This window comes from Pteronotus mesoamericanus, unplaced genomic scaffold (genome assembly GCF_021234165.1).
Source record: "Pteronotus mesoamericanus isolate MK-2021 breed Mesoamerican mustached bat unplaced genomic scaffold, CSHL_Meso_final contig_25, whole genome shotgun sequence".
NCBI classification, from domain to species: Eukaryota; Metazoa; Chordata; class Mammalia; order Chiroptera; family Mormoopidae; genus Pteronotus; species Pteronotus mesoamericanus.
The window spans coordinates 32,284-52,153 of NW_026555105.1; the positions used below are offsets into that span (position 1 = coordinate 32,284).

Consider the following 19,870-nt stretch of genomic DNA (forward strand, 5'->3'; position numbering starts at 1 on the left):
CGGTGTGCGGAGTCTGCGCCGAGCGGGGGCTCGGGATCTAGGGGTTGGGGACCGGTCACGCCGAGTCTGGACCGTGGGGGCGCGCTGTCGAGGACCAGATGGAGACGGAGGAAGACCGGGCCTCCGTCCACCTCTGGATTCCCGGCTCGGCCAGCGGTCTGCTTGCCGCGTCCCCGTCCTCGGTCACGGGTGGTCTCGGGTCACCTCCCGGGCCCCTCCCCGTCACGTGTGCTGTGGACCGAGCGCCCGGGGTCAGCTCCCTGCCACCGCGGGCCATCACTCTGTACCGGACAGCCTGCCCTCAGGCCGCCAGTGGCCCGTTGGACACTGCCAGGTAATAGGTCCCCCAGGAAGGCGACTCTCCACGGGGACAGTCACCTGGGTCCGGGTACAAATCACGGGGCATCCACCCCTTTTGACATCGCAAAAACTCCCTTTTTGGGATGACTTTTGAAGAACCAGTTTATTAATTACACCAAAACCGTAAACAATTTATACGCCAAACTCTGGCTGGGGGGAGAAAAATGAACCAATAAAGATGATGTTCAAAACATGTCCTGTGCTCACCGATAAGACGAACCCTGACCTGTTCAATAAATAGAAGTGAAGTGAAGCAATGGCTGAACAGTTTAAAACAGAAACAGAATCGGCCTTCCACGTTGTACAATTCTGAGCAGAGGCCCGACACTCAAAGCAGTATTTATAAAACCGGCACAAACAGACGCCGGCGCAGGCTCCAGCTGGAGGAGCCTAAGGCTTCCCCGGAGGCCCGGCGGGGCGCCTCAATACGGTTCTCGTGACGCTCGCACGAGTGCCGAGCACTTCGTAACGGAGCCCGCAAGTGCCGAGCGTCTGTAGACCAATGTGAAGTTGTCGGCGCGCGCTTCTGGTCGTTTTTCGAATTCGCGACCTGTGAGGTGCCAAGGACAACAGGAGGGAGGACAGTATCAGTTCCCAAGTCTGTCCTCGCATCGCCACTGGCTTCCATGACAACACAGCACCATCCGCCCCGCGGCGGGGCACAGACAGTCCGTCTTAGCCGAAGCTGCTGCCAACGCTCAGGTCCCGGCAGAGAAAATGTAACAGTTCACGACACACAGAGTTGCTGCCATCACGTTTTCCCCACAATATTACTTAAAAAACGGACAACACATTAAATAAACATTCTGTTATTCATCCTTAAATATATTAACACCAAAAATCATGTATAAATTAGGAAATAAATGTACAAACTATTTCACAAAGTGCTTTTTAAAATATATACACAACATTCAAGAAATTCTTAATGTAAGACATTTCAGATTGAAGTTTTGGGATAACTTTTCAGTGTCCTTTTCAAAAAGTATTCATACAGCACATGAACAAACCACACACACACACACACACACACACACACACACACAGAAGGCGTACGGCCAGGATGACAGGGAATAAAAATAAGCTAGTTTCACATTATCTAAAATGTTTAACATTTTCAATGGGAAATTTTAGTCCCTGATTGAGTTTGCAAATTAGTTCTACGAAAACTGTCAGGAAATAAGAGAACAGGATCATCAAGGGAGATGACGTTGCTACCACCTGTGCCATTTCAGCACTTAAGAACTCCCATCCCAGTAATTTAATCGAGACAATGTATTTTTAAGCCCTTACCAATGTTAAGGGTTTTCAAACCCACATGCCTACAAAATAAACACTTCTATCCTGGTACATCTGATGTACAAAGAACTGGATTTTTTTGTATTTTCTTGGCTGTTCTTGGAAATACATCAGCATCTATCCAAAGATGTTTTTAAAGGAGTTAAAATGGATATTATGAGCCAAGTGAAGATTGATAAAATGTGTTACTTAGTGAAAGGTAGGATTTTTCTTCTGACCCAGTTTTTCCCAGTGAGCTCTCTATAATGTTTGCACAGAAATTAACATCCTGGAAATGTAAAAATTACTCAAATTTCTCTCTATGAAACCTTTCCTTTTCACTAGGAAGAACAGAGTAACCTCAGTGGCACTCTTTTTTTAAAAAGAAGTGAATTTTAGGTCTCTCTAAAAAAATAAATAAATAACGCTGGCCGGCACATCTGAACAGACAGGTCCTGGGAGAAAGAATGTAAAGTGAATAACTTGCCAGCTGTGTGGGAAACCTGGTGCCACTGTTTCCAGCTCAAAGTTGAGAATGGGGCACGTTAAATACGCAGACCCCCACAATGATCCTCAGACTGACAAGGGCCGGAGCCCGGGTGACGTTGGAGAGCTTCCCCCCTCCCTGCCGGCCCACAGCTCCCTGGTCAGGCTCGACCGCGGCCTTCGTGGACGCGCATCGGCGACACCGTCGTTGATCCCTCTTTACATTTACGACAAGGACACGTAACCTTCTGGACAAATGGAATTGGCTGGAGACGCAGGTAACGGGTGAGCTCGGGAAGCCACAGGGCGGTGCGCAGCCTCTCCGGTGCCGTGGATCAGCCTTTCATGGAAGCAGGCCCACAGCACATGGAGCCCCGCCCCACCCCAGGCCCTGGCCGAGGTGCGCCCAGGGCAGGGCGAGCGGCTGAGGTGGGGTCGCCCGTGAGAGACGAGTTTGCGACCCACGTTACAGCTGCATGAGGCGATCTGGACCCAGGGCCTGTTTCTATGGAAACACTGACTATGGCATCTCGTAGGTATGTCCCATCGCTGGGCACAGAACACTCCGATGACGAGAGGACCCCTAAAGCTAGCTAGAAACATCGAGGTGGGGCGAAAAGGGACCACCTCTCCCTTCCCGTATGGACAGATGAGACTGTACACAGCACCAGGGACGTCACACCAGCAGCGCGCGGTCCCACGCCCCGGCGCACGCGCGGCGTCCTACCCAGCATGAAATGTGCACGTTTCACATGCAACACGCGTGGGGTGAAGGGGCAACCGACAGGCCACAGTTCCTCAGAACTGCCACAGGCCCGGGCACACCAGTGCAAGGCTCCGCCAAGATCGCCTGTCCCTTACTGCTGGTAATTCCCGTATTGGCCCTGCAAGAGACCAGGACAGAAGTCACAGCCCCATCCCTCCAATGTCTGGGGTGACACAGGGAGGGGGCCCAATGGGAACAAGTGGACGTCTCCTGCCCTGATCTGCAAAGGGCCCCCGTGCAGGTCCACGCCGGCCCAGCCACCCTCGCTCTGTCCCTCGGCCCCTCGGGGTCCTCTCCCTAGAACTATCTGCCCGGCTCCATCCCGGCCCCCACGCAGCGTCTGGCCCTGTCGGACGAAACCCAGTCTCTAAAGGTGCGGCTGCCTGTGTCTCGTCACCGTGTGTCCCCAGCACGTAGCAGAGAGGGCCCCGGCGAATCTCCACGGCCGGAGAGAATGCCAGACTCTCTGTGGGTTGAGGACCTAGAGAGCCACCTGTCTGACCAGGGTGAGCTACACGTGGAGGTGATTTTTTAAAACAGGGCCAGAGAGTCACACTCTGGGAGGGACCCTGGAAGCCAGCCGGCTCATCTCCCTATTCCTCGTGGCCAGAGGAACCTTGGTTACGTGCGGGCAGGCACACGGACCGGCGGGCGGGGAAACATCCAGACAGCTTGCCTGTTCGTAGCCATATGGCCGCTGCTGCTGCGCGGATGGGCCGGTCTGCGACGCCCTGTAGCTCCCGTACTGTTGGCCTTGTCCTTGCTGGTAGCTGGAGTACTGGGAGGGGGCTCCCTGGGCTGGGCCTGGGGACAGAGCAGCCATGAGGCCGCCTGGAAGGCTCCGGACAGGGGACCCGTGCCTCCGTGGCCCGGCCTGCACAGCAGGGGCACTCACCCCCGCGGGTGGCCGCCGCCCCACACCCACGCTGGGTCCCCTGAGCACTTCCTGTCACGGTGGTCACTGTGACCACGCGAGGTCACAGCAACCAGGGAACACGTGTGTAAGATAGACAGCGATCCTGTCTGGGGAGACTGAGCTGAAGGCTCTGGGAAGGACCCAGAAAAGCCGAGTACGCTTTCTGAGGGTGCTGCTCAGTCCCGACTACGAAGGGCTGAAGCAAAGCCTCGCTCCCTCTTCCCTTCCTCACCGTGTGCCAGCATCACCTGGGAGCCTGACAAGAACCCCCACAGGGGGGCCCCCAGGACACCTGATTTCTCAGAGGTCCCAGGAGGCGTCAGCAGCAGGGCAGGCGGAGACCCAGCGGCCTCGATGAGCTCCCTCAGAGGCTGCGGCATGCAGCGCACGCAGGGAACGGCCGGCTCCGGTTGGCAGAGCGGCGAGGGTCAAGTTTAAGCTAAACTGAGAGGCTGCAGGTGGACTGTAGGGCCGCTCACTGATCTCACTTTTCACAAACTTACCACCTACTCTTTTGGGTCACACCGGGTTGGACACGGCCAACGCCAGAACCCAGCTACCCTCGCAGCTTTTCTGCACACCCGAAACTGTTTCCGAGTAAACGTGTCCTCGGCGTGTATCCGGAGACAGTGCTCCCACCGCGGCGTCTGTGTGGGCGGCGCCCCCTTACCGTAGCCTGGCTGCTGGCCCGGGTAGCTCTGCTGGTTGGGGTACTGCTGCTGGTACCCCGCCTGCTGCTGGGCCGCCCCCTGCTGGTACCCCGCCTGCTGCTGGCTGTACTGTGAGTTCCCTGGGGGGCGGAGGAGATGCCGTTCGTCAGTAAACGCGGCCGCGCACCAGCCACGAGGAACGGACAAGCGACCGACTCGCTGGCTGACATTTCCTATAAAACCGCTGCTTTCCGAGCCCGGGTGCACCCCAGGGACCCCATGGGGGCTGTTCCCAGGAGGAGCCGCCCGCTGCTCCCAACGTCCACCCACAGGCAGGTAGACCAGTCCCCATGGTGAAACCGTGAGAAGAGCCCAGGATGCCGGCTCTGCAGCCACAGGGCTTGGGGTGTGGGGGGTCGGGGCGGCGCAGGCCTGGGCTCTTTGATTTCAGGAACAGCCAACGTAGCCACCCCTTTCAGCTTTAACTTCAAGGGATTCAGAAACATAGAAAAAAAAGCCCTGTTTGGTGAGGCTCTGGGGACTGAGCGCCAGCCTGCGAGCCAAAAGGGTCGCCGGTTCGATTCCGTCAGGGCACAGGCCTGGGTTGCGGGCCAGGCTCCCAGTGGGGGGCGCGCGAGAGGCAACCAATCAATGTATCTCTTGTGCCTTGATGCTTCTCTCCCTCTCTTTCTCTCTCCCTATCCCTCTAAAACAATCAATAAATACAATATTTTTTAAAAAAAAGAGAGAGAAAGAAACATGAAAAAGAACGGGGCGCACCGCAGGGCCAGGGCCCGGTCGAACCTCGCGCCTCCAGCAGTCCGCCCGGCCTTGCGGGGCTCTGCCCGCACTGCGAGCCTGCCAGGCCGTCGGAGCCCCTGCCCGCCGCCCGCCCGCCCGCCCGCCGCGGCGCTCCTCACCGCCCTCATAGTAGTGCTGCGTGGGCTCCTCGAAGGACCGGTCGTAGCTCTGCTCCGAGTAGGACGACTGCTGGTAGGCGTAATCGCCGTGCCCTGCAAGCAGACGGCCGCCGGCAGTCAGGGGCCGGGCCCCCAGACCCGGCGGGGGGACAGCCACGAGCCAGGCGGCCGCCCTGCGGGGTCGGGCAGCGGCCAGAGCCGGGCACAGATGGGTCCCCGCAGAGGGCGCCCACAAGGGAGCCCGCTGTCAGTCCCCTTAGGGAAAACGCAGATGCCACGCTGCCCACGGGTTTCCGTGAGGACTGACCACATTCAGTGCCCGACAGCGTGACAAGTGCCGGCGGCCGGCGGCCGGGAGCGTTGCCGCACAATGCCCATCGTGCCGTCTGCCCTGGGAGGTGGCCCCTCAGAGGCCCTGAGCGGGTCTCAGCCCCACCCCCAATCACACCGGGTCCCTGTCTGGGAGCCCCTCCCGTCCCCAGCCATCGCCTCCGCCCACTGTAAAAGCCACCTCCAAAGCCCCTGGGACTACTAGAGATGACCGAAAGGTGACAACAAAGAGGAAAACCCTTGGCAGAAATTAACGCCGAGCAGCTGGGAGCGGCGTGTGACAAGACACGAGCAGCCCAGCCAGGTCTGCCACCGTCCTGGAGGCATTTCATGAGGCCACTGTGTCCCTCCAAGTGCCCACAGCCACCTGTTCAGAGGGTGGCACAGCCCCAGCCCGGGACTCCGCTGCCTCTTGGGGAGAGACGGGCAGCCCCGGGAGGCGCGTGGCCGCGGCTCGTGCCGGCCGTGCCTCTGGGCAGGGATCGGGCTCTGCTCCGGTCACGCTCGGGCACGGGGACACTGGGTGCTGCCACGCCGGCGCGCGGGCCCGAAGCCTCACCGTCCGCATAGTACTGCTGGCCGAGCGGCTCCGAGGCGGCCTGGCCGTGGCTGTACTGCTCGCCGCCGTAGTACTCCTCCTGGCCCAGGTACTGCTGCGACGAGCCTGCGGCGGGGGCGAGCGGGCGGCGTGAGCGGGGTGGGGCGGGGGGCCTCCGCCCCACAGGCGCCTCCGCGGCGGGGACGCCAGCCCAGCCCTCAGCTCCCAGTACTGTCCACCGAGACCCAGCGGCCCACGCCCGCCCGCGAACCCCACAGCACGCTCTGGCCTCGCCCAGCCCCGGGGAGGCGTCGGCCCCACGCGGCCCCAGCCCTCGGCCCCCAGCGCCCGCGCACGGCCACCCTGCCCCCGCGGTACCTTGCTGGGAGGGCCGGTAGGGCGCCAGGGGCCGCTGCCCCATCATGCCGCTCCCCTGCCCGCTCTGGCCCATCAGGGCGATGGACGGCTGGCCCTGGTAGTGCTGGCTCCCGCCCTGCGCCGAGCTGTAGTGGGACGCGGCGGCCTGCTGGTGCATCATGGACACTGGGCGGCACGACAGACCCGGGTGACGTCCTCGCGTCCTCGCCCAGGCACGGGGCGGCCGCCTTCTCCTGGGCGAGCGTCCCCCGCTGTCCCTCGGAGCCCCGCCCCCGAGACGGTCCCCTTTCGTCCCCGTCATCCTTCCTACCCGTGAAGCTCGGCGCCCACTCTCACAACATGTGGCGCTCAGACAACGCCGCCTCGACACCCCGCCACCTGACCTGTCCTCTCGTGTCCCCCGCTCAGAACCCTCCAGTGCAGCAATGCCCAACAGAGCGGGACGGGAGCCACGTCACAGAGCAAAGGGAACGGGTGACGTCCGTTGTGGTTACACCTTTGCTCGACCTAACGCACGCAGAGTATGCGCCTTCTCCACGTGTAATTACCGCTAGGAAGGGGAGGGATGGCTCACCCCGCTTCTGTGCTGAGTCTCTGGAACCCGCTGTCTGTCACTCGCAGGCCACCACGCCCAGGCCTGATGCCCCCAGCGCTCGGCCCCCAGCGCTCGGCCCCGGCCGCTCGGCCCCGCCCCGCCCGCCCGCTTCTCCACGCCACCCCCGCCCGGGCAACCCTGAGCCTGTCCCCTCAGCAGGCACAGGGCGCCCTCCTCAGAGCCTTCCCGGGGCCGCCGCGGGGAGCAGCCTCGGCCCTCCAAAGCCGGGCCCCGTCTGACCTGTGCCCCCCACCCCGCGGCCCCAGGGAAGGGCCCGGAGGAGGAGGGTGGCCCCCGAGCGTGCGAGCGGAGAGGCCCGGGCGGGGCGTTACCTGGGTTGGACTGCATGTTGATGTTGGCCCGCGACACGTAGTTGCTGATGGCGCCCTGGCCCTGCAGGGGCACGCTCTGCGAGCCGGGCCCCGAGTGGCTGTAGCCAGGCCCCGAGCCGTGGCCGCTGCCCGACATGCTCATGGAGGTCGTGGGCAGCGTGCTCTGCGCCGTCTGCTGCATGGACACGTGGTTCGGACCTGCCGGCAGGGACCACGCGTGAGGAGGCGCCTGCCCCCGTCCGCCGCTGCAGGCTGGGCCTCCCGGCCGGATGCCCGGGCTCCCCGCAGCCAGCGAGCCGCGTGGGCCCTGGGACGCTGGGATGGGGCCCTCCGCAGGGCCCGATGGCCGTTGCCGCCCTCCCTGAGCAGACAGGGGCATTCGTGTCCTTGGGAGGACCTCCCCACGGACCATGAGGCTCTGGTTGGACGCGGCCCCGCCCCGAGGTGCCGGCCACAGCGGGGGCTCTGGAGGGAGGGCTGTGTTCCCCGCAGGCCGCCCCCACCCCCACTCCTGTGCCGGACCGCGGCCCACCCGCAGCCAGGGCCTCCGTGGGCAGAGGGGCGCCCATGCCCAGCCCTGCGGGGCCGCCCGGGGGCCCGTGCTGGTGGGGTTGCAGGGACCAACCACAAACCCGACGTGCCGCCCGGAGGGCTCACCGTTGCCGATTTGGCCCTGCATGAGGGAGCTCGGGGGCAGGCCGGTGCCGATGGCGTCGCTGAGGCTGCCCTGGGAGTGCAGGCCCTGGCCGGAGCCGCTCTGGGACAGCGCCCCGGGGCCCAGGCTCATGTTCTGGGTGGGCGGCTGCGGGCCACAGGGGGGCACGGGAGAGCGGTTAGCTCAGGCGGTCCCCGGCGACCAGCAGCCACTCCACAGATCTGTCCCGCTGACCGTCCCTGTGAGGGGAGGGCCCGCCCCGCCTCGCACCCCGTGGCGGCCTAGGCTGTGCCAGGCAAGACCTCCGACCTCTGCTCCCTGGCCGGTGGCCGCCTGACTGTGCTGGGCAGGGGTGGGGCCCCGCGCACCCCGCCACCCCACCCCGCCACGGGCACTCACAGCGGGGAGCAGGGACTGCATGTTCTGGTTGGAGTCGGCGATGGTGGCCAGGTAGACGAGGTTCCGGTGCAGGATCTGCTGATACCTGCAGGCGAGGGGCGCGCGGTGAGTGCGGAGCCCGCAGGCCGATCCCCTGGGTGAGAGCGAAGTCCACCCAGGAGGGCCTCGCCCTGCGGCCAGTGCCGGGATGGTGACCCCAGAGGACCCCCGGGGACGGGGCGGGAGGCAGAGCGCTCTGCGGTCCAGGGTGGGCCTGCCGGGGGCGGGCTCCCGTCCACTGACAAAACGCTGCGAAGACCCCAAAGTGGCGGCCGAAGGGCGGGTGCCACCCGGTCTCTTCAGAGAGGGGCGTGGACAAGCCCTCCTCCAGGTGAGGCCAGCTAACTTGGTGCCGCCCTGAAGAGGTGCCGGGGGAGACAAGGAAGCTTAGTGTGACGTGGGACCACCACCCCAGGTGGGTGAGGCGGCTGCTCACCCGGGCCGCCCTCCAGGCGGCTCTGATGCCCGGCTCCTGCACCGGCTTTGCCTGGACGGAGCTCGCTGTCCCTGGTGTGTCCAGCTCCTGCCCAGGGAGCCGCCCGCAGCGTCCAGCCTCCCCAGCAGACCCCTCTCTCCCCATGCTCCCATCCCCCCGCCCCCGCGCTGGGGAGCGACCTGGGGCAATGCAGCCACCCTCCAAAGGGCGACACTCAGCGGCCTTCGGTGGCCGCAGCCCAACGCCCCCAGCACTGGGCAAAACCACAGCCCGCACCGCGGCAGCTGGGCGGGGGCACTCACTGGGCGCACTCGGCCGCCTTGCCCTTGCTCTGGTGGTCCAGGATGCACTGTATCAGGTGGTGGTTCTCGTCCAGCATCTGCAGGGGAAGCAGGCGTAAGCGCGGGCCTAGGTGAGTCCGCGGTGCCCTGCTGGCAGCGGGGTCATGTCCTCGGCCACTGGCGATTCGAGCCACTGCCAGCCCTTAATGTGCGGGCCTCCTATGTCTGCGCTGCCTCCCTTATGTGGAACCTCGGCCGGCAGGATGGAGCCCTGTCCGCAGCCCACCTCCCCAGGGGCGGGCCCAGGTTCTCTCACCTGCAGACGGGTCCCACCACCGCCGGGACCCCCCAGCCCCGCACACCCGCCCAGCGTGCGTGCGTTCGGAAGCCACGGCATGGACCCCGGACCCTGAGGCCGCGCCTGAAGGGTGTGAGGTCAGCGAAGGCCAGCGCTCTGGGGAGGCATCCCTGCAAGCACCGTGCGGACCCGCAGGAGCCAGCTCTCCAGGGCGGCCACACGGGGCGTGGGGGAGGGGCTGCACACCGGGCGGGCCCAGGGGTACGGGCCCCCACCCGGACGCGTGAGGAGACGCAGGAGCCTGCGGGGTCCCTGTCCGCGCAGCCAGCCTCCCGGCTACACCCTGGAGCTGAGGCCCCAGCACACGCCGCCTCCCGTCCAAAGGCCTTTTCCCAGATGCTGTCGCCGATGGGAAAGCCTGCGCCTCCTGCCTCCGCTGGCTTATGCCCCGCAGGCAGGCTCAGCTCCGTCAGCCCCCAAGGGGGTGAGACCCCGGCAGTGAGGGGGGCAGGGAGCCGTCTACCTGCCACCACGCGGGCGCCACCACGCGGGCGCCCCCACACGCTGCCCCAGGGCCACCCCTCCCCGTGCACCACGGCCGCCTAACTGGGCTCGGATGGGGGTTCGGCCGCTCGGAGCCTGGGGCCCACGCTGCCCACCAAGGAGAGAGGGTGGCGCCGGAAGGGGCACACGGAGCGCCTGGCCCCAGGACACCGCCGGGCACGGCCAGCCGCCCCTCCGCCCTCGCCGCCGCGTCCCCAGCGGTCCTCTCGCTCTGATTTGTATTTCCACTGCCACTTCCTCCTCCTCACACTGTTCCACTCCGTCCCCACTGCGGAAGTGGGGCCCCAGGTCCCCGCCTGGGCCCAGGAGAAGGGGTGCCACCAGGGGGCGCTGTGAGCCCAGAGCTGCCAGCCACGCGCACCTGGGCTCAGGTGCCCGGCGTTCGAACACGCGAGGAAAGGGCGCCGCTGTCATCCGCACATCGCGGCTCTTTCCTCCAGGTTGGCTGACCAAGGAAGACCACCGTGACAGAGCCCCACTCCTGGGACGCTGCCCTGAAAGGCCGCACGGGTCCGGCCCCCTTGCCTCGCGTTCCAGGAGAAACGAATTCTCTCCAAGGACACAGGGTCCACGCCACCACTTCTCTACACAGGCATTCCCCTCCAGGGGCAGCAGACGGAACCACGCCAGCAGCCCCCGCCAGGTCCTGCGCCCCCAGAGGGGGACGACGTGCAGCTCTTGCAGCCTTTATCAGCTACAAAGTTTATCAGCTGGAGAAACTGTGACAAAACTTACCAGCATGAGAAATTGTTACAAAATCTGCCAGCATGAGAAAATGTTACAAAATAGGACCAAAAAACCAAAACACCAAAAGGAAGAGGTGGGGCACAGGGTGCCTCCCAGCCCCGTGAAAACCCGCAGGAGAGGAGGCCAGAGTGGGGGGCAGGGGGGCGAACACGCCAAGGGGACACTGGCTGAGCCGCCAGCCCTTACAGAGCCGTCCCCAGTGAGGATGGGCGAAACAGGCAACGAGGGACGAAGGGACCGGGGCAGAGCCCGCTGTGCCGGCAGCAGTCCTCCAGGAGGGCATGGACGAGGGGCAGCTGGATCCGCGGGCCCTAGGGTGCTGAGCGTGACCCTGAGCCAAGCTGGGGGAGCGGCACCAGAGAAGCCGCCAGGCTGGAGGCGGCTGACATCCCTGGACCTTCCCCACGGCTCACCTGGCAGGAAACGGGGCCGCGTGGGCTGGGGAGAACGGGAGTCTGGGAGGAAGCACACAGGAGGCAGGAGGGCACAGGCCCTCGCGCGTGTGGACGGCGGGAGGAGGAGCCGTCATCAAGAACCGAACCGAACCTGCGGCTGCGCGACCGCAGGCTCCCAGCCTCCAGGAGTGTGAGAAAGAACTGTCTGCTGTTCAGGCGCCCTGCGCCCCCTGCCCCCCTCCAGCCGCGGAGGAGCCCACGGGGGCAACAGACAGTGCCCAGGACTAAAGACGCCCAAGCAGCAGCCCCTTGGTTTAGCCATGAGAGGGGCGAGAGGGTGCTGCTGGGAAGCGGGAACAGCACTCCCGATTTTCCACACCCGTGCGCTGCCTGACGGGTGTGCGGGTGAGGTTTTGGCGCATGGAGCATCTAACCAAGGAATGAGAGAGGTGCCAGCAGGGGGACCTGGCTGCCTCTGGGCCACCACCCAGCAAAGGGGGCCAGCCCCACCCTCCCAGGGCTGCCCAAGGGCTGGGGGGAGGAGACAGCGCCCCCTCCCGCGCCTGGGGAGGACGTGCTTTCATAACAACTGCCTGAAGGATCAGTTAAGGGAGGCTCGGAGTCCACAAGCCGGTTTCAGTGGGGGGACAGATCTAGTTCTTGAAAATGGCCAGTGTACCTTCCTTACCAAACCAGCCCACGGTCTTGATGACAACGAGTTCTGGATCTGAGCGAGCCTAGCGCCCCCCCTCCCCGCCCCCACCGACGAGATGGCCCTCCTCTACCCCCGCGCCCCCACCCCAGCCCCGCGCCCCTGTGCCTGGACCAGGGGGCAGCGCTGGCTGGGTTCCTACCCCTGCCCCGGCTCTGCGACCCTGGGCGTGGCAGCTGCCCTCGCCGGTCTCACTGCCCTACTCCCGGCCCACGTGGCGGGCGCCCCAGGTGCCCACCTGCCTGTCAGCTCCGTCCTGTTCCCGTGGAGCTGGTCTCTCCCTGGTGCGGGAGGGACAGAAGGGCAAGACGCCATGCTCATCCCCCCAGAGAGAAAACTGGTCAAGAGCCCAAAACAAACAGTGACAACGAAACTTAAGTTTATTAAGCAACTGCCTGTGCCAAGCAGCGAGCGGGCACCTGCAAGCCAGCCAAGGGCCGGCGCCCCGGGCCCCTCGGAAGGGCCAGGCCCGGTCTCGCGGTCCGGGGGCGACCGCGGCAGGACTCCCTGGTCCCAGACCCGCGGAGAGCCGCGCGGGGCAGGCGCTGGGTCCGAGGGCCACAGGGCTTCGCTGCGACATTGCCGTCTCAACCTCAGAGTTCCCTGTGGTTGCCCCCAACGCGCAGTCCCGCCTGCACCTCAGCCGGCAGTAGTGTGGGTCACCACCAGCTGAACCACCTGAGCCCCCTACAGCCACAGCCGCTGACCGGCGGGCACCCAGCTTCGCCCTGCCTCCGCTGCCTTATCCATGAAATGAGGGCGGCAGGATCTACCACGGGGAGTGAAATGAGTTAATATCCGCAAAGCCTTCGGAACAGCGCCGGGTAGGCAGTAAGCACCACGTAAGTGCTTAACAAATAAAAAAGCCCCGCTTTTAAGTCTGTGTTGCTGCTGCAAAGACTAGTCTCTCTGCTGCGCAGAGTCGACTGAGGCTCCTCGTTTGGGAGACCAGCCTCGGCAAAGGCGCAGACGAGGCCCACAAGGTCCCAGGGCTGCGGTCTGGGCGCCGCGGAGTCCTGTCGCGGAGTCCTGTCGGGATGGGAGAGGCCCTTGGGAACCAAGCAGCCCGGCTGTTAACCCCCCGAATTCCGAACTTAGAAATCAACAAACCCACCAAAGACATCGAGAAAATTCAATCCGAAAGACTAGCATCGTTTTTTCTTCTGAATTTGCCTTCTAAAGAAAACACCAAAAAATTTTAAGTCTCAACTTAAAAGCTTAAGGATTTTGTTAAAGGTGCCCCCAACTCCCTGTAAACGTGCTCCCTGGAAAACCACAAGGCCGAACGCAGACACGCGGGGAACGGCCGTGAAACGAGTCCTGTAAGTTAGGCGAGGAGCCCGGCCCAGGTGTCACGTTGGAAAACAATTTGAGAAGCGCGGAAGGGCGGCGAGGCTGGGGCAGTGCGGGGACCCCGAGGGGCAGCGCGCTCCCCAGAGGGCCGCGGGGGAGCCGCAGCCGCGTCCCACACTCGGGACGCGCCCCTTTGTGCCTCGGAGCGCCAATACCTTGCTGAGAGGCGAGCGCGGCCGGCTGTCCGGCCGGGTCCCTGTGGCCCCCGCTACCCGTCCACTCGCCAAGCTCTGCGCTGAGGCCAGGGGCCGCCCTCAGGGTTGCGCCACTGACTTAGCCAGCCAGTTGGGTCCCCCCTGCGCCTGTCGTGGCCCGGCTCTTATCAGTTGGGCCAAGGCGCCCACTCCGCAGACACCACCCCAAGGGCTCCGTCTCGAGGGCGCCCGATCACGCCGCTCTGCGCTCGTCCGTGGCGCAGGGTACCCGAAGGCGGCGGGTCCCCACTGCGCCCGGCTTGGCCCACGGACACCACCTCGGGACACCATCGCGAGGGCGCGCAGCCCCGCCGCCCTGCGTTCCGGCCCGCGATCCCTGCGCACCCCGACCCCGAAGGCGGCAGGTCCATTGCGCCCACCCTGGCCGCGGACACGACCCCTCGGACACTATCCCGAGGGCGCCCCGCACCGGCGACCCTGCCCGCAGCCCCCGCCGCACTCGGCGCAGGCGGGCGGCAGTGCGCTCACGGGCCCCGCGGGGTCACGGTCGTCGGCTGCGCCCCGGCTTTGTTCGCGCCCCGCGCCCGCCGGCTGCCCGCGCCCCGGCCCCGCGCGCGCCCGCCCGCACCCCGCGCCGCCCCTGGCCTGCGGGCCCCCGCCCACCTTCTGGATGGTTTGCTGCGTGACCTCCCCTTTGCCTCTCGGCCGGGCGGACGCGAAGGCCACCGACATGGTCCCGGCGCGGGCTCAGCCCGAGATCATCGGGGTACCTTCTCCCGCTGCGCTTCGCCGCCTGAGGTGTTCATTCTCCGCAGTCGCTGGGGGGCGGGGGCGCGGGGGGGTGCCGCCTTGGGCTCGTCCGCCCCGCCGCAGTCGCCGCACTGCCCCCAAGCCCACCTCCGCGCCGCCGCGCACGCCGCCCGTTCCCGAGGTCCCGCCCCGCTCGTCGCCCCCCGGCGGTCGCCCCGCGCCCCGCACCGGACCCGCCGCGGACGCACCGTCCCCCGCGCCTGGCTCTCGGTGGTTCGCCCCGACCCCGCCCCGGCGCGCGCACGTCCGCCGGACGCTGCCGACGCTACCCGACGCCGCCTGAGGCCTGCAGCGCAGTGGGCGGTGCCGGGAACCTCGGTCCGTGCGGTGGTGAGTGTGCGCTTTTCCCCGGCCTTACCGCGCCGCTCGCCGGCATGAGCTACGACCGCGCCATCACCGTTTTCTCGCCCGACGGCCACCTCTTCCAAGTAGAGTACGCGCAGGAGGCCGTGAAGAAGGGCTCGACAGCGGTAAGCGGTGAACGCTGCGCCCAGGCCGGGGCAAGGGCGGCCGGAAGCGAGCGGGCCTAGGGGCGCCGCTGGAGTGTGGGTGGCGCGGGGATCCGGCCGGGGCTCTGGCCAGGGGAGCAGGGGAGGGCCCACGACTTGAGGAGCGCCTAGGATCCTGCGAGGTCCCGCCCGGCTGCTCTTTGGGGGCGCGGAGAGGCCCCGGGTTGGGGGGGGTGGCGGCCGCGGATCGATAGGGTCGGCCGGGGCGGTCGTGGCCCCGGCGCGGCTCCGGACAGTGGAGGGTCTGCAGGAACCGCGTCTCTCTCGGTCCTGGACGCCTGGAGCGCGGCATCTGCAGCCGGGCGGGTGGGGCCCGGGCGCGCGTCCCGCCCTGAGCTTCAGCCAGGTGGCGGTGCTGGCAGTCTCCTCTTTGTAGTCGGATGCTTTCTGTCCGACATTTAATGTCGGATACCTTTCGGAATTAGCACCTTGGCGTTAGTTGGACGCCGAGGAGCCGTGGCGCTGGTGTTGCAGAAGGAAGTGGGAAGGGGCACGTTGTGCACGGTGGGCCGGGGAGCCGGCGGGAGAGGCCGGTTGGACGGGACTGCTCTCCCAACATTGGATTGTCACCAAGGGCAGTTGAGGTGGAGGTTTGCTGGTGACCGAAGAATGTTGTGCAGACTAGCGAATTGGGTGTGAGTGGCGAGCTTCCCAGTGCCACCTTCCTGTCCCCTCTTAGTAGCGCGGAGCGGGTCGGCGCGCCTGGGCGAAGACGCCATCTTGGCGGCCGCTCCGAGGCCCCGCAACGGGCTGGGGCGCCTGCTCTGGGAATGTTGAGCAAGCAGGTGACTTAGGTGAAGTGCGCCCGGACCGGTCCCCGTTAGGGACTTCCCCACGAGAGAGAGCGCTGCTGTGGAGGTGCAGGTGGGCTTCCAGAGCAAAGGCGGAGCGGGGGCGGGTCTTGCTCTGAGCTGTGTGCGGTTCCACTGACCCCCCCCCCAACAAGGAGCCCCCCGCCCCCGAGGCGGGCAGTGCGCGGATCCACTGTCCTGTTGGCTTCTGAGCGCATTCCTCCTGTTTTGACCACCGCTTGAAATGTAAATCCTGGGGCGTCTTGGAGACACCTGTCAGTTTGCTTATCCGTCAGTTTCCCTTCTGTCACCTGGTATTTCAGAGGTTTGAGCGCCCGGCAAAGGAAGCACACACAATTCTGTGAATTTTGGTGTTTTTGATCCCTGAGTATCTTTTGAAAGTTAGGCCCAAAAACCCACGGTGTGGCCCACCTCAGCTCCAAGAGGACCAGTGAGGAGGCCACGGGCCCCTCCCCTCGTGCAACCTCACCCCCGCCTTTTGCTGAACCTCCCCCCTCTCTGGGCCCCTCCCTGGGGAACCAGGAAGCCTGGGGACACGGTGGGTGAGGAAGAGCCGGGAATCACACCCTGTAGACCAGCGCTCCCCCCACACGGACATTTGGCAACCTGTGCAGCTGGGGCTCCTGGCTGGCGGGAGCAGACACGGCAGCCGACCCACGGCCCCCAGGCCGAGGAGCCCTGCTTTCCGCGGATGGGCCCGTCTGTGTCTGCGCCCGCGCCTGCCTGGCGGCAGCGACTGACATCTCTGTGTTTTTCACGTCCCCTCCTCCCCTGTCCCGTGTCAGCCGTGAACACAGCGTTGCCCTCCCGGGAGCAGGTGATGCAGGTGTCCATCCCCACAGCTGCGCATGGCGGCCGGGGGGGGGGGGCGGCGCGGGGCGGGCGGGCACAGCCGCAGAATCGCAGCTTTCAGGACACCCGGGTTTCGTGAACGCCAGGGTCTCGGGCTGCCAGGCCGCACGCGGGACTCCGACTCTGTGGGTTGGAGGGACACAGGTGCAGGCTGATGACAGGGCCGTGGCTCATCGGGGGTGTCGTCACTGAAGCTACGACGTGCCGGCATCAGTGGGGCGCGACGCTTGGCCGCGGGCCCGTTGGGCCCCCCGGGGCGCTCGGCCGCAGGCTGGCCCGCGCCATGGCCGGGGCCGGCCCTGAGGTGCTGTGCCGATGGTTCTCGCAGGTCGGCGTCCGAGGGAAAGACATCGTCGTCCTCGGCGTGGAGAAGAAGTCGGTGGCCAAGCTCCAAGATGAGAGGACGGTGCGGAAGATCTGCGCCCTGGACGACAACGTCTGCATGGCCTTTGCGGGTGCGGCTGCGGCCGGGGCTGCGGGTGGCGTGCGCGCCGGGCGAGCGGCGGCATCCTGGTGGGGGCTGCAGGGGGCACTGCCCGGACGCGGACACTGTAGTCACCTCCACAGTCATCAGCACGTCCTGGTCGTCACTGTGGTCTAAAGAGAGGGCCGGCTTCCCACGGCTACTGCGCCTGCGCCGTGGGGCCCGCGGGCACAGGTCTCAACTCTGCTCTCTTGGGGTCCAGTTTGGGGGCGCCCAAGTCTCCTGCACTGACCCGGGGCCACCCTGCCCGGGTCCGCAGGGCCCGACACACACCGTCCTCGGTGCCCCCGGGCGGTTCACGGAGGCCGACCAGCCCCGCCTGGTCCGTCTGGGTCGGCGCCTCGGATGGACCCAGTGCAGGGCCGTAGGGGACCCATGCTGTCTGCTCTTGTGACCTGTGTCTCCGAGCAAGCGCGGCCGACACAGTGATGTTGTCTGCTTTCACCGTAGGCCTCACTGCCGACGCGAGGATCGTCATCAACAGGGCCCGGGTGGAGTGCCAGAGCCACCGGCTGACGGTGGAGGACCCGGTCACCGTGGAGTACATCACCCGCTACATCGCCAGCCTGAAGCAGGTGGGCCCTGGAGGGTGCCTGCTGCGTGGGGCGGGCACGCGCCCTTCCCAGGAGTCGAGGCCTGCGCGCGTCCCACGCCCTTTCCTTGTGCGTGTGTGCTCTCACTGGCCCAGGCTGCTGGGTCATCCTCGTTGACGGGCACAGGGCACTGCAAGTGCCATTCGGAGAAAGTGGGCCGTCTTTAGAACCAGGTGTTCCCACGCCTCCGCGTGGCCTGGGCTGTGCGCTCCACGGGGTGGGCCAGGCCGGGCGCACGCGTGGCACGGCTGTCTCAGGGTGGGCGTGGGACGCGGCAGGGACGCTGATGGCGCTCGCCTGTTGCGCTCGTCCCTGGAACTGGAGTGACCTGAAGCGGGGCCTGGGGGTGTCCTTGCTCCTCACTAAGCGCAGCTGGGGCGTCGGTGGGCTCTGGGCCCGCCGTGCAGAGACGGCACAGCGACCTGTCCCCTTTCCCGCCAGCGCTACACGCAGAGCAACGGGCGCCGGCCGTTCGGCATCTCCGCCCTCATTGTGGGTTTCGACTTCGATGGCACCCCCAGACTCTACCAGACGGACCCATCGGGCACGTACCACGCCTGGAAGGTGAGGCCCCGGGGGTGGCGCCTTCTGCGCGTACGTTGGCCTCGTGCTACGAGGTGCGCACACAGCCTGCTCGTCCCACGATGCTGCCACTTACGCGGGAGGGAGGGAGTCATGCGGCGGTGCTGGTTGTAAGAAAGGGTCAACGAGCTGCGCGGACACATGGCTTATGGTGAAAGGGCATTGCGTCTCTCCGCAAGGAAGGAGCCTCTGTCAACGGGGAAGTAGCGTGTTGCTGGGGAGAATTGGTTCGCTCCAAATAGCCCCGAGGCAGGCTCGGGGGGAGGCCTGGGGCCCAGCCCACCGCTCAGCCCAGCGCAAGGACAGGGCTGCAGGTCTGGGTGGCGGCCACAGCGTTAGGCTGGCTCTGGATTGCCCTGTTCTTTGCCATGGAACACACGTCTCTTTCAGGCCAATGCCATAGGCCGGGGTGCCAAGTCCGTGCGTGAATTCCTGGAGAAGAATTATACTGACGAGGCCATCGAAACGGACGACCTGACCATCAAGCTGGTCATCAAGGCCCTTCTGGAAGTAAGTCTGCCTCTGGAATTGGGGTGAACCGGCGAGGCGCCTACGTTGGGGCGGTGGCCCTTGGGCTGGGTGGCCGGGACGGAGGCCGCGGGGGCTCGCTCCGCTCCAGCAGGCCCCGCACACAGCCGGTGCGGTTTGGGCTCAGCTCACAGCTGGCGCGCGGCCTCCGAGGCCACAGCTGCTGTGAGAGCCGAAACTAGTATGGCTGAGCCCCTGCTGGGGGCCCGGGGAGGGGGCGCGGGCAGGCGTGGCCGGGCTTTCTAGAGACCTGGGTGATGTTGGAGGGAGAAGCCCAAGGCAGGGGGGCTGGATGGATGCCTGGGCCCACTGTGCTGAAGGCGGCCTGCAGGCGGGGGCGCAGAGGCTGCAGGGCCTGGGACTTGAGTGTGTCCGCCTGGACCCGAGGGCGGCAGGGCGGGGAGCTTGCTGGTTTGGTCCTGGGGTCGCTGAGACTGTCCGAGGCTCTTCTCTCACGCCTACCCCTCCCTCCCCAGGTGGTTCAGTCAGGAGGCAAAAACATCGAGCTGGCTGTCATGAGGCGCGACCAGCCGCTCAAGGTAAAGGCCCGGCGTCTTGCCTGTAGCAGTGCACTCCCAGGACCCGCGAGGGGGGCGCCGGCTCCAGTCGTGGTGTGGCCTTGGCACTGGGCGGCGCCCCACAACCAGGGCGGGGGGATGGGGAGCGGAAGCGAGCGCCTGGCGCTGATCCCCGTGGTCCCAGGTGGTCCTCGCGTGCCTCCCCGCACGCGGACAGGCCGGTGGCAGCTGTGCGGGCGGCTCCCGTGGCGCTGGGATGCCCGGCCCAGAGCCCAGCGGCACCTGGCTCTGCCGCGCTGCGGGCGCCCCTCCCCCAGGGCTCACCAGAAACTCTCTCTGGTAGATTTTAAATCCTGAAGAAATTGAGAAATACGTTGCTGAAATTGAAAAAGAAAAGGAAGAAAACGAGAAAAAGAAACAAAAGAAAGCATCATGATGGATTAAAATGATCTTGCTGGAGTGATTTTTAAATTCAAATCACGGGCGACTCTCCGGACGACGGGGCAGCGTTTCCATTCTGTTCCTCCGTGCAGCCAAGCGTCTACAATAAACTGCGTTTTTTACCCTCGTCTTCCTAGCAGATCGTACATGCCCTGGGCGGA

The 19,870-nt window shown here is 65.5% G+C and overlaps 2 protein-coding genes across 2 annotated transcripts; one reads left to right on the forward strand and one right to left on the reverse strand.

Moving 5' to 3' along the window:
• Nucleotides 1–1,616: 1,616 nt before the first annotated feature.
• On the reverse strand, nt 1,617–14,380 carry SS18L1 (SS18L1 subunit of BAF chromatin remodeling complex). Its single transcript, XM_054573542.1, has 11 exons — nt 14,244–14,380; nt 9,378–9,454; nt 8,601–8,685; nt 8,204–8,348; nt 7,547–7,744; nt 6,620–6,784; nt 6,263–6,367; nt 5,374–5,466; nt 4,474–4,593; nt 3,564–3,691; nt 1,617–3,005 (listed from the first exon to the last, which is right to left on the reverse strand). The coding sequence occupies exons 1-11, from the start codon at nt 14,310–14,312 to the stop codon at nt 2,979–2,981; spliced, it is 1,212 nt and encodes a 403-aa protein (XP_054429517.1). The 5' UTR covers nt 14,313–14,380; the 3' UTR covers nt 1,617–2,978.
• Nucleotides 14,381–14,667: 287 nt separating this feature from the next.
• PSMA7 (proteasome 20S subunit alpha 7) lies at nt 14,668–19,831 on the forward strand. Its single transcript, XM_054573334.1, has 7 exons — nt 14,668–14,860; nt 16,892–17,018; nt 17,498–17,622; nt 18,082–18,204; nt 18,613–18,732; nt 19,227–19,289; nt 19,612–19,831. Exons 1-7 carry the CDS (start codon nt 14,765–14,767, stop codon nt 19,702–19,704), a joined length of 747 nt encoding a protein of 248 aa, XP_054429309.1. The 5' UTR covers nt 14,668–14,764; the 3' UTR covers nt 19,705–19,831.
• The last annotated feature ends 39 nt before the right edge of the window (nt 19,832–19,870 follow it).

What these genes read in the sequence shown, in the direction of transcription:
- PSMA7 (XM_054573334.1), top strand. Translation starts at nt 14,765, where the DNA reads ATGAGCTACGACCGCGCCATCACCGTTTTCTCGCCCGACGGCCACCTC. An exon ending in CGTCTGCATGGCCTTTGCGG is followed by an intron (nt 17,019 to 17,497) that starts GTGCGGCTGCGG and finishes CTTTCACCGTAG; the next exon opens with GCCTCACTGCCGACGCGAGG. An exon ending in TCATCAAGGCCCTTCTGGAA is followed by an intron (nt 18,733 to 19,226) that starts GTAAGTCTGCCT and finishes CTCCCTCCCCAG; the next exon opens with GTGGTTCAGTCAGGAGGCAA.
- SS18L1 (XM_054573542.1), bottom strand. Translation starts at nt 14,312, where the DNA reads ATGTCGGTGGCCTTCGCGTCCGCCCGGCCGAGAGGCAAAGGGGAGGTC. An exon ending in GCAGGGCCAAATCGGCAACG is followed by an intron (nt 7,745 to 8,203) that starts GTGAGCCCTCCG and finishes CCCTGCCGGCAG; the next exon opens with GTCCGAACCACGTGTCCATG. An exon ending in GCAGCACTACTATGAGGGCG is followed by an intron (nt 4,594 to 5,373) that starts GTGAGGAGCGCC and finishes TCCGCCCCCCAG; the next exon opens with GGAACTCACAGTACAGCCAG.